The 14,853-nt window shown below is 45.9% G+C and overlaps 1 protein-coding gene across 1 annotated transcript in view; it reads right to left on the bottom strand.

The window, feature by feature from the left end:
- Positions 1–14,647, bottom strand: part of prdm10 (PR domain containing 10) — a 32,165-nt gene extending 17,518 nt beyond the window's left edge. Inside the window, exons 1-8 of the mRNA XM_056283207.1 lie at positions 14,555–14,647; positions 13,328–13,489; positions 12,904–12,963; positions 12,698–12,802; positions 10,299–10,476; positions 4,108–4,349; positions 2,157–2,357; positions 990–1,062 (exon numbers count right to left, since the gene is read on the bottom strand). Coding sequence (XP_056139182.1) covers positions 990–1,062; positions 2,157–2,357; positions 4,108–4,349; positions 10,299–10,476; positions 12,698–12,802; positions 12,904–12,963; positions 13,328–13,489; positions 14,555–14,626 — 1,093 coding nt within the window. The 5' untranslated portion in view covers positions 14,627–14,647. The remainder of the gene's footprint in view (positions 1–989; positions 1,063–2,156; positions 2,358–4,107; positions 4,350–10,298; positions 10,477–12,697; positions 12,803–12,903; positions 12,964–13,327; positions 13,490–14,554) is intronic.
- Positions 14,648–14,853: the final 206 nt, after the last annotated feature.

Genomic DNA, 14,853 nt, shown 5'->3' with positions numbered 1-14,853 from the left:
CGCACAGGCTCACCAAAATTGGACAATAGAAGATTGGAAAAACGTTGCCTAGTCTGATGAGTTTCGATTTCTGCTGCGACATTCGGATGGTAGGGTCAGAATTTGGCGTCAACAACATGAAAGCATGGATCCATCCTGCCTTGTATCAACGGTTCAGGCTGGTGGTGGTGGTGTAATGGTGTGGGGGATATTTTCTTGGCACACTTTGGGCCCCTTAGTACCAATTGAGCATCGTGTCAACGCCACAGCCTACCTGAGTATTGTTGCTGACCATGTCCATCCCTTTATGACCACAGTGTTCCCATCTTCTGATGGCTACTTCCAGCAGGATAACGCGCCATGTCATAAAGCTCGAATCATCTCAGACTGGTTTCTTGAACATGACAATGAGTTCACTGTACTCAAATGGCCTCCACAGTCACCAGATCTCAATCCAATAGAGCACCTTTGGGATGTGGTGGACCGGGAGATTCGCATCATGGATGTGCAGCCGACAAATCTGCAGCAACTGTGTGATGCTATCATGTCAATATGGACCAAACTCTCTGAGGAATGTTTCCAGTACCTTGTTGAATCTATGCCACGAAGGATTAAGGCAGTTCTGAAGGCAAAAGGGGGTCCAACCCGGTACTAGCAACGTGTACCTAATAAAGTGGCCAGTGAGTGTATATATATATATGTGTGTGTGTGAGTAGATGTGCTTATGTGATACAGTACGTACTCTCTGTGTACGTATGTATGTGGCACTGTGTGTATGATCTCTGTAGCCATTTGCAAACACCACGCTTCCATCTTACCTCCTCGTCAGTTTATGTTCATTTACATGTATTTTCTATTCCACTTATCCAACCTAAACCCCTTTTCATGTTTGTGGCGTTGCTTTTCATTGACTCAGTAAGTAGCTGTTCAGTGAAATGAAAGGAAAAACAACACAAGATTGGAGATACGTCACTGACACCAGGTGAACCCATGCTAACGAACAGCCTCACCTTTTCTCTCTTCCTCGGTGATGTCGTGGATCTTCTGGTTGACAAACTCTGCATATGAGGCTGCGTACCACACCTGTGGGAGGACAACAACTAATTACTGTGGCCCTTTTTTCCTTTGTTTGTTACCAAGGCAACAGCTCTTCTTCTCTGGGTCTGCTAAGATGGTAGCAAAGCTGCAACGTACAGCTGTACAGAGTACACTTAAGACCAAAACCCAGGCATAACAGATTTCACCTTTTACCGATCACAAGATTAAAAAGGATAAAAGAAGAAAAGCACACCACATAAATTAGCAGTGAGTTGGATGTAATGTATTCTGCAGTGTTAGCATGAAATTCAATAAGAATTTTATCTGCTTAAGACAAGGGTACAGCATCAGTTCCTTTGTTGACGTGATTCGATATATTTTAATGATCCCCGTAGGGAAATTACACTCTGCATTTAACCCATCTTAGCTGTGTCGCTAGGAGCAGTGGGCAGCCGCCGTGCAGCACCCGGGGACCAACTCTGGTTCGTCTTGCCATGCCTCGGTCAAGAGCACAGACAGGGGTATTAAGCCTAACATGCATGTCTTTCTGACGGTGGGGGAAACCGGAGCACCCGGAGGAAACCCACCGCAGACATGGGGAGAACATGCAAACTCCACATAGAGGATGACCTGGGATGACCCCAAGGTGGGACAACCCCGGGGTTTGAACCCAGGACCTAGAGCAGCTACTTAGCTATTGACACCTGTCTGCTGTTGTGCTCCTCTGACTTGTGTTCACACAGAGAGGGACACCAGAGAAACGAATGCCTGAAACAAAATCTCGGGCTGACCGGCCTGCTTGCTAGCTAGCCAGCTAACTAGCCTACTACCTGCTAAACCTTTCAGCCTCGGTTCAAACCCAGGATCTTCTTGCTGTGAGACGACAGCGCTAACCACTGCGCCACCGTGCTGCCCATGTGCTATTGTAGTAGTATTCTGTACAATGTACATATTTGCTGTTAACATTACATCCCTGTCATGATGACTTTGCTGCTGGCACCTTTTAAAGAAAGTGTACCCTTGCTTGACACCTTGAGGGACTTGCAAGCAATAATGTGTTAGTTTCTATATACAGTGTACACACTGTGTATACATCCTATATGTGCGCAAATGAAAAATGAAAAGAAAGCGGTGCCTGCCTTGAGCTCCTGCTTGGGCTGGATGTTCTTGATGGTGGTGTAGAAAATGTCAGAGCCGTACTGATAGGCTACCAAGTTCTGCTCCAGGTGGTTCTGGGCTGGCCTGACAAACATCATCCAGTTACAGCTGTCTTCATCCGACAGGTCCACCCACATGTCATCAGACCTCCCACTGTCTTTGTCTGCATCCAGCATGCACAGCTAAAACATACATGAAACTGAGTTAGTCAAGATGCCGTCTTTTGTAAGCAAGTAAGAATAACACCAATGCCCATAAGTTATTGAATCTAACAGAGCCTGAAGTTTTTTTTTTCTTTAAATTCATTAAAACCTCAGCCAGCGAGATACAGCAATGTCACTTGCTTTTCATACAAGTAATCAAAATATTCTTCAATCAAGTTTTTTTTTTTTTGCCTTTTGCAGGTTGTGTTGTAAAAACTGAATTTCCTTTTCTGCGTAGTATATTTCCCCTTTACTGAAACGTCTCCAAAGTACACCACCGCAATATTTTGTGATGCTATATGTTGTCTGATCATCACCGCTATGAGCCTCGCATTCCACACTGTTTGCCTGCATCTATAAATGGAGGCTCTTTCCACTCTTCCCGGCGAGCAGCAGCCATGATCGGGATGTATTTTTGTTAGCCATGCCAGCTTGCACATGCCAAAAAAGTTTGACCTATCGGGTTGCTTACATGAAACACAAAAGATGTTACACAACATTATCAAGTAAAGTAAAAGTAGGCTTTTAGTAGGTGTAACAGGACTTTTGGTCTCTTCTGTGCAGTGTGAAAAAACAGCTTAGAAAAGTAAATTTAAGGACATCCAGGTAGTGTAGTGGTCTATTCCGTTGCCTACCAACACGGGGATCACCAGTTCGAATCCCCGTGTTATCTCCAGCTTGATCGGGTGTCTCTACAAACACAACTGGCCGTGCCTGCGGGTGGGAAGGTGGATGTGGGTATGTGTCCTGGTCGCTGCACTAGCGCCTCCTCTGGTCAGTCGGGGTGCCTGTTCAGGGGGGAGGGGGAACTGGGGGGAACAGTGTGATCCTCCCATGCGCTACGTCCCCCTGGTGAAACTCCTCACTGTCAGGTGAAAAGAAGTGGCTGGCAACTCCACATGTATCGGAGGAGGCGTGCGGTAGTCTGCAGCCCTCCCCGGATCAGCAGAGGGGGTGGAGCAGAGACCGGGACGGCTCGGAAGAGTGGGGTAATTGGTCAGATACAATTGGGGAGAAAAAGGAGGGAAGAAAATCCAAAAAAAAAAAAAAGAAGAAGAAAAAGTAAGTCTATGAAAGTAGGAGATCTATCCATCCCATCCATTATCCGAACCACTTATCCTGGTCTCAGGGTCGTGGAGATGCTGGAGCCTATCCCAGCAGGCATTGGGCGGTAGGCGGGGAGACACCCTGGACAGGCCACCAGGCCATCACAGGGCCAAAGTAGGAGATAAATATGCAAATGATGGGTCTCTGCTAATAGTTGATTTGTGAAAGTTTGGCGGGTGGTGGACTCAAAAAAACCACAATCACCTTTTAAACTGTAGTCTTTGGCCTACATATTCTTAACTATGACAGATTTTTTTTTTTTACACCAACTGTATTATCAAACTATTTGAGAGCTGGTGTGCAAATCTGTAATATTGATACTATTTGAATACCGATAACAGATATCATGATACATGCTAACATTCTTGATTAAGAGATATCACAGGGTGCCATTCAACCAATGAGGATGGAGAGGGGGACGGCAGTTTTACAAAGGTTTTTCTACATTTGTTTAACAAAGGGGAGCACAACCTTTTATAGTCCCCCTCAAATCCACCCCTGGCTAAGAAAAAAAATTCAGCTAAATGCTAAAAATGTGAAACACACTACAACCTGGAAAAAAGAAAAGAAAAGCTCTCAGTGAGTTCGGGAAAAGGTTAGGAAGTGCTGATTTCTAGTTTACTTTCAGATGAATGTAGTGGTCCTGAAGTTCGCTCTGCGGCACCAAGGATCCCTCCACAGGGCCAAACTGGGTTCGTTTGGGGATCCTCCGCTTGGAGAAAACCCCTCCCAGGAAACGGTCGATGTAGAGGATCAAGGGAAGGCTGGCTCGGGCCTTGGACATCACGGGCCGGTTGGGGATGGGGTGTAGGGGGCCATGCTTCAGACACACAGAGGGGTTGGCGTTGTTGCAGTCCTCACACCCTGAGAGAGAAAGAGAGACAGAGAGAGGGTGTGTGAGACAGTGTGTGTGGGTCGAGAGAGGGTGTGTGTGAGAGAGACAGAGTGTGTGTAGAGATGGTGTGTGTGAGAGAGCGAGAGAGAGAGAGAGCGAAAGCGAGAGAGAGTAGAGAGAGAGAGAGAGAGAAAGAGAGAGAGAAAGAGAGAGAGAGTGTAGAGAGAGAGTGTTTAGAGGGTGTGTGTGACAGAGTGTGCGAGAGAGAAAATAGTACAAAGGGATAGAAAACACACACACACACACACACACACACACAGAAAAAGAGGAAAAAGCAAGGAGAGCAATAGAAACCAAAGGGGAAAAAAGAAAAGGAAGACGGAAAGAAAAGAGTGAGAGAAAGCAGGGAGGGGAAACAGCCAGAAACGTAAGAGATAAATCACAAAGTAAAAGTGAGAGGGTGAGAAAAAGGAATAGGAGAGAGAGAGCGAGAGAGATACCACACCCTGATGTTAGACTACCAGAAAAGCATAAAGATAAAATGCATGAGAGGATCATTTTGTTTTTTATAACCTGTGTCTTACTGTCATAGGTTTTCGCCATTTTACATATTGGTGATGACATCATTTAACTCAACGGCTTTATTTGTGAGATTTCAGACACGGGACCACCGCTGGACTCAGCTGTACAATGGCTACTGATGGGGGAAATGAACACGAGTCTTAAAACCCCTGGTACCTCAGTTACACAGTGTACATGACTTGCCATGATGTAAGACCTCTCTACTGCACTGGCCAGGCAGTTCAGCGATGGTTACTACGACCTACGGTAAGTACAGGCTGCTCATTCCTGCACGTTGAACCAAGAAGTAGCTCAGCAATGCCATCGACCGTTGATAATAAGACATGTTGAGTAATAACTTTTTAAGTTACACTTTAATTGTTACTTCTAAAAAGATTCAGTACACTACTAACACTTCATCTGTACACAGTGCTCTGTACTCCATGTTCCTGAACTTGGTACTTACGAGATGACTGAATGCATCTTTGAATCGAGAGGCTGCGACCACCGGCAAGTCACGAGGTGAGGGCGTATGTCTTTACATCAATGAACGTTGGTGCAACACCATCCTAGTTAGAGAGACACTATGCACCAAGGACACTGAACTGCTTTCTGTGTCTATGCGCGCCCTATTTACCTCGGGAGTTCCCACAAATACTTGTAACTGTAGTGTAATGCTCTGCCTGAGAACTGATCCTACAGATGGCGCAGAAGCTGCACTAGCTGTCTCCCGACACTCCTGATTTGATCCCAGGCGATTATAACCACTGCTCACTGAGCAAAACTCTTAGGAGCGTTTATGTCTTCTGTCCCACCAAACATGGCAAGATACTGGACCAACGCTAAGGCCCGATTAAAGGAGCCTCCAAATCCATACCACTCCCCCATTAAGCAGAGAGTATCACAAATGCGCATGCCCTATTCCTACGTATCACACATGCCTACAGAGGTGGAAAGTCACCGAAAAGGAGACACTTTGGATGGAGGAGGCTACACTGATACTGCAAGGCTGTCTGGACCGCACGGCTTGGGAGGAGTTTGTTGAATCCCCCCAGGACTTGGACAAACTCACAGATGCTGTACGTTCATGGGCATCATACTGCAAGGACACTGTTATTCCCTGACAAGGAAGTTAAGATCTAGCCCAACAGCAAATCCTGGATGAGCATCCATCCATTATCCAAACCGCTTACCCTGCTCTCAGGGTTGCGGGGATGCTAGAGCCTATCCCAGCAGTCATTGGGCGGCAGGCAGGGAGACACCCTGGACAGGCCGCCAGTCCACCACAGGGCATCCTGCATGAGCAAACACATTAAATTCTTACTGAACAAGAAAAAACGTGCTTTTAAGCTAGGCAATTTCTCAGAACAAAGCTCTTTACAGAAGGAGATGAGACAGGAAATAAGGAGGGCCAAACTGTGCCACAAACAAAAGGCTGACAGCAAACTGAGCGATAACAATTTAGGCTCAGCTCGGGACAGTGTCAGATCCATCGTTGGGCTGAACAACAAAGCAAAGAAAAAGGCTGGTTTTAGAAGGCTTCACGTCAGACGTGGCACTGGCGCAGGAGTTCGAGATTTATTCACGATTTGATGTCCACGAGTTTAGCAAAGAGTTCCTAGTTTATGGAAACAATCTCCAGTAGTTCCCATTGCCAAAAACAGCCACCCCAAAACTCAACTCTGAATGACTACACACCAGTGGCCCTGACCTCATTGGTTATCAAATCATTTGAAAAACTGATAAAAGAAATAACTACTGGGCAGGACTGAACATCTCCTTGACCCGCTACAACTTGCATAACAAACAAACAGAGAGTGTAGGACGCTATTATAACTCTACTCAAGTTCATATACAAGCACTTCTTCTTCAGCAGTCCACACAGGGCTGCAAGCACACTCGTGGGCCATCAGGCCCACATCAGAGCAACAATATTGTCCACATTTGTCACAGAATCATGCCTTGCACAGTAGTTAGATAGTCGGTGTTGTGCCCCTGCCTAACAGTCTCTCTGGACCTCAGAACCCATTCGTAAGCGGTACACCGCAGTGCAACGGGCTCAGTAGATAAAGAGGTTGCCCCGCAGTGACAGCTTACTTGTCAAGTGATGCCATCCACTGACCAACAGAGTGGTTCCTCTGCATGCCATCTGATGTTTGTGCCATTGGTCTGATAGGGCTCATGTTCCTATTGGGCTCTTCTGCTGCAAACACCATCGAGCACCCTGCTGCCAGCGCCTTCTTGGATTTGAATTCGGAGTTACCTTCCCCTAGCCTTTGCTTAAAGAGGCAAATCTACAAGGCAGTAGAAACAGATGCAGATAATACCATCTACTGTCATAATGGTAGCACCAAAGGCTGACCTGACTTACAAGCACTTAGAGGGTAGTAAAACCATGCTCGATTGTGGACTTTTCATCTGCTTTCAACACCTGGTGCAATAGCTCACAGAGCGCTTTTGGTTGGACTCTAACATTGTGGGCTGGATTTTGGACTTCCTCACTAACAGGATTCAGAGTGAGAGTAAATGAACATCTCTCTGGACTGTATAGAACATCAACTGGCTCCCCCCAAGGCAGCATCCTCTCTCCTCTGTCATACATACGTACACCAATGACTGTCGTAGTGAGTTTGACAACCATCACATTGTGAAACACACAATGTGTGCACATGGCCATTGTAACTCTAGTTAATGGTCACATCAATCTGCATATGAAACCAATCACTGGTTTCAGTCATTATACCACTGTATTGTTCATAAGGGTGGGGATACCTGCAGTTGGTTGAGACTGAACAGGTCACTTAGACGACCGATGAAACGTTTCTCTAATTAAACGTGTCCAGATGAACTGATTCAACTCTCTGTGACTTCCTCACCTGGACTACTGAGCATGCATAAAGACGTCACATTGTGAAGTTTGCAGACAATAGTTTCAGTGAGCCTGCTGAACAATGCTGAAATATCTCATGCTCCTGCTTATGGCCGGATTAACCCACCAGGGGGCCCCGGGGCACGCATGCCCCCCCACCCCACCCCGTCAGATAGGCTACGCAAACAATACTAAACATTGTTAAATGGAAAACTAATGCAAATACCCAACATGGTAGTCGACACTATGCTAATCTGCATGGGATTCGGATGGCGACTACAAAGTACCACACAATTTTGAATCACAAAACAAACAGAGATGAGAATAGCTTGGGGCCCTGCATCAGTAGAGACTGTAGCTTGGGCCCCCCGCATCAATAGAGACTAGCTTGGGCCCTGCATCGTGACGCAGGGTTGGAACAAACATCCCCAGTCATACCCTACAAGGGATCCCTACTATATGCAAACACAATACCCCTGACCTTTTGGGGCCCCTCGTGGTCCGGGGCCCCGGGGCACTCGCCAGGCATGCCCGGTCCGTAATCCAGCCTTGCTCCTGCTTTAAACTATTTTTCTAACTGGTGTAAAGAAGCCTTTTTAGAATTGAATGTGACAAAAACCAAGGACGTGCACTGATTTCAGACGTCACCACCCAACTCCTGCAAACACTATAATTAAAAGACAAGACGTTGAAGTTGTTCAGTCTTCTAAGTATTTGGGCATTATAATTGACAATAGGATGACCTTTGATAGGAATACAGATATGCCGAGTAAAAAAAAAAAAGCCGGCAGCGTCTTTTGTTGTCTGAGGAAACACCAAGTTCCAGGTTGACAGCTGACATTGTTTTATACTTCACTTTTTTTTGTATCTACTGGTGTGCATCTCCCAACCTCAGACAGAAAAACCCATCAACAAGGGTGTCAGAAGTCAGTAGCAAAATTATTGGCGCTCAGTAGAAAAGTCAATCGGAACTGTACAACAAACAGTTGTTAAATAAGCAGAATCCATTATGTTTGACATGACCCACCCCCTGCACTTAGAATTTAAGTTTCTGCCCTCTGGTTCCTGCCCCAAACAACCATCAGCCAAAACTAACAGCTATAAATTCTCTTTCATACCCTCTGCCATGTCACCGCTGAATGCCGTAAAGTACGGGTAGCATCAGTACATCTCCAACCATGCCTGATTCTCCCTTTTCACTAATATTCTAACTTTCGTACTTCATCTGTTGACCTTTTACTTGTTTTTTTGGACTCCCCCCCCCTTTTCTCCCTGATTTTATCCAGCCAATTGCCCCACTTGTCCGAGCCATCCCGGTTGCTGCTCCACCCCCTCTGCCGATCCGGCGAGGGCTGCAGACTACCACATGCCTCCTCCGATACATGTGGAGTTGCCAGCTGCTTCTTTTCAGCTGACAGTGAGGAGTTTCGCCAGGGGGGCATAGCGCGTGGGAGGATCACGCTATTCCCCCCAGTTCCCCGTTCCCCCCAAACAGGCGCCCCGACCGACCAGAAGAAGCACTAGTGTGGCGACCAGGACACATACCCAAATCTGGCTTCCCGCCCGCAGACACGGCCAATTGTGTCTGTAGGGACGCCCGACCAAGCCGGAGGTAACACGGGAATTCGAACTGGAGAGTCCTGTGTTGGTAGGCAATGGAATAGACCACCACGCTACCCGGACGCCCTTTACTCATGTTTTTATGTGTTTTTTAAATTTATGTGTGGTTATGTATGTGTGGTCTTTATCTTGTGTGTCTCGCTCTGTGTTTTTTTACTGCTACTGCAGCAGAACCAGTTGCCCTTTGGGTACAAATAAATGTCTACTACTACTACTAAACACGTGGATTTAGACAACTGGGTTAAATTGGACTTCTTAAAACATGTCTGACGCATCCGACTATGGCCGGACTCGATGAAGCAGCAATCATTGGCAACGCTGTCTTCGGGAGGGGGGCGGAGTCGGCTTGTGTTCGTCATGTGAATGCGTCTCTGTGTGTGTCGGAAAAACAGTGGTTCGGCTTGGATTCGCCTTGTCACGAAAGTGGGGAGGCGCTTTCCTTCGAGACTGCCGGCCGGAGAGATGCAGTTGGCGAACGCATGCAATACGAGGGTGGGTGTTTGAATTAAAATAGGGATCAATTGGCCACTAAATTGGGAGAAAAAAGGGGAAAATCAGAAATAAATTTAAAAAAAAACAAAAAAAAAAACATGTCTGACGCTCGTGTTCAGTTGCCCCATAAGACACCGTTGTAAAGTCGAGTCCAGCGGTGGTCCCGTGTCCAAAATCTACACAATGAGGCCAGTGAGTAAAATGATATAACTGATAAGCATAATGGCACAAACTATGAAAGTAAGACCCAGATCGTAAAAATAAATCCTTTAGCACCTTCAGTTGAGAGACAGAGAAGAACTATCTGAAGTTTTAGTTGAAATGACGTCCGAAGCCTCGCCTCCTACAGCTGCTCTGTATTATAACACTGCTGACATGGACTACAGACAGACAACAGGGGAAGGGGCGTATGGACAGTCTTATGTACGCAACTCACAGAGGTTGTGTGGAGTGAAGGACTGAGGCTGGCATGGTTCCCAGTCATCCAGCTCCGAGTCTTCATCTTCATCCTCCTCTTCAGAATCATCAGTGGAGTCGGTGGCCCCCAAAGGACTGGTGGTGGGGTCCGTGATGTCCGCCATGGAGGTAAGGGAGTTGGACACAGACAGCTGCTCCTGTCGACGGGACAATCAGAGACAGCAAAAGTTATTCATATCATACAGTTGGGACACACTGACACGCTAACTGCCATCTGTCATTTTGTCCTGTACATGTGCCACAATCCAGAAACCAAATACAAGTTTCTTTTTTTTAATTAATTTATTTATTCACCCCTCCCCTTTTCTCCCCAATTGTACCTGGCCAATCACCCTGCTTTCTGAGCCGTCCCGGTCGCTGCTCCACCCCCTCTGCCAATCCGGGGAGGGATGCAGACTACCACATGCCTTCTCCGATACATGTGGAGTCGCCAGCCGCTTCTTTTCACCTGACAGTGAGGAGTTTTGCCAGGGGGACGTAGCGCGTGGAAGGATCACGCTATCCCCCCCCCCCCCCCGAACAGGTGCCCCCAACCAACCAGAGGAGGCGCTAGTGCAGTGACCAGGACACATACCCACATCTGGCTTCCCACCCGGAGACAGCCAATTGTGCCTGTAGGGACACCCGACCAAGCCGGAGGTAACACAGGGATTCGAACCGTCGATCCCTGTGTTGGTAGGCAACGGAATAAGCTGCTACACTACCCAGACACCGTCATCAACACTCTTAGTTGTTCCCTTTGCGCGCATTTGTTTTCGTCTCTCTGGACAAGGCAGGCCTTGCTTGAGTTTTCCCCTCTGGTCTACACCTTCTTTTGTCTTTCTTGGTTAGTGGACATAAGAGATTCTCATGAGCTGTGTGCTTTTGCAAAGGCTGAAATTGTTTCACAGTGCTAAAGAGACTGATCTGAAACCTAGACATGTCTATAGAACACAATACAAAAATACAAATCGTGCTTTTCTTCCAAAGTCTCTAGTGAACAAGTCCATTCTCATCCCATGACATCATACATCGACACTGTTGACAAAGCGCTGATATGACACGCAAGGTACCCTTCAGCATCTAGATAAGACGCAGCGAGTTAACAATGACTTGTTAACCATTACCTAACCTTAACTGCTACCAAGCCTTAACCCCTACCATATTAGATGGAGGAGGGTTCACACTCTGCGGTTGTTCCAAGGGGTGACATTTGCCACCACCAAAAAAGGCCTTGCCACCCCGGTTGCCACCCTATTTGTAGGCAATTAATATTAATAAAATACTGGATTTGAAATTTCATGATATTTCTATGTAGTTTTGGTAAACTTTACTCAGCAGTTTAGGATCCACTTTGCACCCCTGAATAAAGGAAAAAATGGTTGCGCCTGCCACCCGACCCGGGAAAATCCACATACCGACGTCGCCACTATTTTATCTAATATCAGTCCTTTCAAGCCTATTGACTCTGTAGTCCACTGATGCTGCTGGCACCAAGTGGCAGGTAAGGTGTTTTCCTTTGTTTATTGCTCCTCTATATTCAATATTTTTTTACAAGAATTTGACGGTGTGAAATACGTGTTAGTGCTCAACTGCGGCGTGAGAGTTTGTTGCCCCGTGTGTTAAATAGAAATAACGAAAACAATACTTTATTTGTGTGTGTGAGTATGTGTGTGTGTCTGTGGGGTGTGAGGAGATGGGAAGGTGGGTTATTATTGTTCAATACACTTGCAGTGCATTTCTTTTTCTTGGGTATATTTGACTGTATATTGAATGCGTATATCTGGAACTTGTATAGTGTATTTTTACTGTGATGTATATTTTGTATTTCCCTGCGATGCTGCTGCAGACTTCAATTTCTCCAAAGGGACAATAAAAAGCTATCTATCCATCTATAAAACGACTCACTAAAATGTTTCGGTGAAAAAACTGTAATTGTGAGTCTTTATTTCATGTGTGAAAATATATCAATATTTTCTCTGATAGTTGCTTAAAACTTCTTTTAGAAATAAATAGGACTAGGTTAAGTGTTCAAGTGTTCATAAAAGTTGATTTTACATTGTCGCATTATCATTTGATTCACATGCATTAAAAAAAAAATCACCAGAGTGCAGGAAATGAAGTCTATGAAATTCAAATTTGTCTGGGGGCGATAACCTCTGCCCCCCCCCCCCCCAGGCTGGAGGCTCATGCCACCCCCTTTTGCCATCCCAGGTAAAACTTGCTAAAACCACCACTGTTCACACTGGAGTACACTGAACACCAGCCACGCCTCTCACCAGAGGGCAAAAGGGTGCCTTGCACGTCACGTATCGACCCTTTGTCAATAACGTCAATATTTGACAGGGATGGGATGAGAATGTGCTGGGTCGGACATACCTGAGAGACCGGCTCCAGGAGGGCTTGTGGCGCCTCTGCTACATTGCTGAGAACATGCAGATTAGCAGCATTCATGTTCTGTCCGCTGGGTAGCAGAACTGTGACCTGGCAATGAGTATAAATTAATCAATTCTGCAGTTTGGTCATTTTGACAACTTAATTGAAGGGGGGGGGGGTCAAAGTGGCATTCTGTGAGGTGAACCTACCTGTTGGGTTGTACCATCCTGCTGAATGTAAGCCACCTGAGGCTGATCAGCAAATACAGTCTGAAAGAAAATGAATTCAACACAAAGTCGAGAGCAACTCCAGCAGAACCAAACACACATTGTGACATTTAAACATTTATGTTAAACATCAGGGCGGGATATGAATTTTCATCTTTCGAGCAATACATAAAGGTGATAACATGATGATACCGTGAAATGGCACTGAGGCTGCATATCCAAACTTTACATACTTAAGGTGACCAAGCTGATTGACTCCAAATTGTAAATGTCACGCAAATATTGCAAAAAAGTTAAAAGTGTCATGAGGAAAACAAATTCAAGTCAATTCAAGTGATGTGCTCTACTTGTAAAACTTCTAACTCAGATGGCCTATTTGTCCTAACCCAGATATTCTTCCTCTTACTGGAGTGCCATCTGCTGGGTGTATGTAGACCAGTGTGTGTTCGGCTGACTCCACCGAGGTATAGGAGCTCCCATCTGCGGTGTAAACCACCTGCTGCTGTCCTCGGTCCGGCTGGTCTCCGCTATACACTATCTGAGCCACCGTGCCACCTTCGAAATGCACCTGCAACCACATCAGCACACAACAACATCTCCTGTACCTGGATTCTTCCATTTTACAGATTTTCTCTTCTTTTTTTTTTAAACGCTTCGCACTCTTTGGAAAGATACTTATTATTTCCTAAATCCTTATTGCTTTGCTCACTTGATATTCCTAGATATTCAGACACTCTTAAATTCTTAGATACGCCTGTGTGTGTGTGTGTGGGGGGGGGGTCTCAGAGATAATAAAGGTGGGAAGTTACCACCAGCTGTTATTAACCAAAAAAATATTTAAACGGTTGGCATTTGCTATCTGCACACAGAAAAATAGAGTTTGCTATGTGTTATGCTGTGTCCTGACCACGTAATAACAGCCCGGATTCAATCGAAGACAAATGTGGAGCATTGTGAAAGGTTATGAACATGGTACACACGAATCAGTCTTGTGTGAAAGCTGCAGACATGTTCAGTATTGTTGACCAATACTGGTCCTCAAGGGGGAAAAAATCTACAATTTTTTTTTTCCCCCTGTGTGACTGACATGTGTCATTCTCTCCCACTGATCCTGACAAACTTGATGCCTGACTGGGGAAAACAGCAACAGCATATGCCGCAGCTAAAACGTGTAGCATGTGCATCCCAAGAACCAACGCAGGCCAACATTTCTGATGACTCCGATCTCGTAATATGAACTCGGCTTTATGCTCCCACAGGATTCTAACCAAGACCGTTGGCGGATGGAAATATCAGTCGTGTCAATCAATACCTGGCACAACACACAGTGCATGGTCCACTTTTCTGTCTAAATTTTCACTCATTTGTTCTGCTTTTGCTTTTGATGATGTGCAGGCTCAACTGGCCTCAGAAAATGTGTCTGCTCTGTTTAATCAGCTCCTTGCGAGCAAAACTTGGGACAGGAGACGGAACAGTTGCCGCAAACGGTGCCGACACATTATGGGACGTATCGACCACTGCGGTTTGTGGACATAACGATTTGATGTATCAGTATGCATGTGTTAAACTAGCCTAAAGTATTAGACATCTGTGCAGAGACAATTAAAAACGGATAGTAGTTGGGGGGGAAAACCTGAGCAGCATTGCCAGGCTCATCGTTGGCCGGCTGACTCCACACGGAGGAGGGCTCCTGTTTGGTCTCCATGGCAGCACAGCAGCACCAATCCCGTCACCTCTCACTCCACTCCTGAGACAGCAAAGTCTATGATGCACACAGAGGAAAAAGGTTTTGAGTGACTTTTAGGAACGATTAAACAGTGTACGATACGCAGAAGTTATACAGTTGAGCAACTACAGCAACAATGACACAAAGTCTATGCACAGATGAGAGTTTTGAGTGACTACATTGATAATGAAGAAAGAACACGAGAG

Source organism: Lampris incognitus, chromosome 7 (assembly GCF_029633865.1).
Source record: "Lampris incognitus isolate fLamInc1 chromosome 7, fLamInc1.hap2, whole genome shotgun sequence".
Lineage (NCBI taxonomy): Eukaryota > Metazoa > Chordata > Actinopteri > Lampriformes > Lampridae > Lampris > Lampris incognitus.
This window is presented reverse-complemented; position numbering and strand designations above follow the sequence as displayed.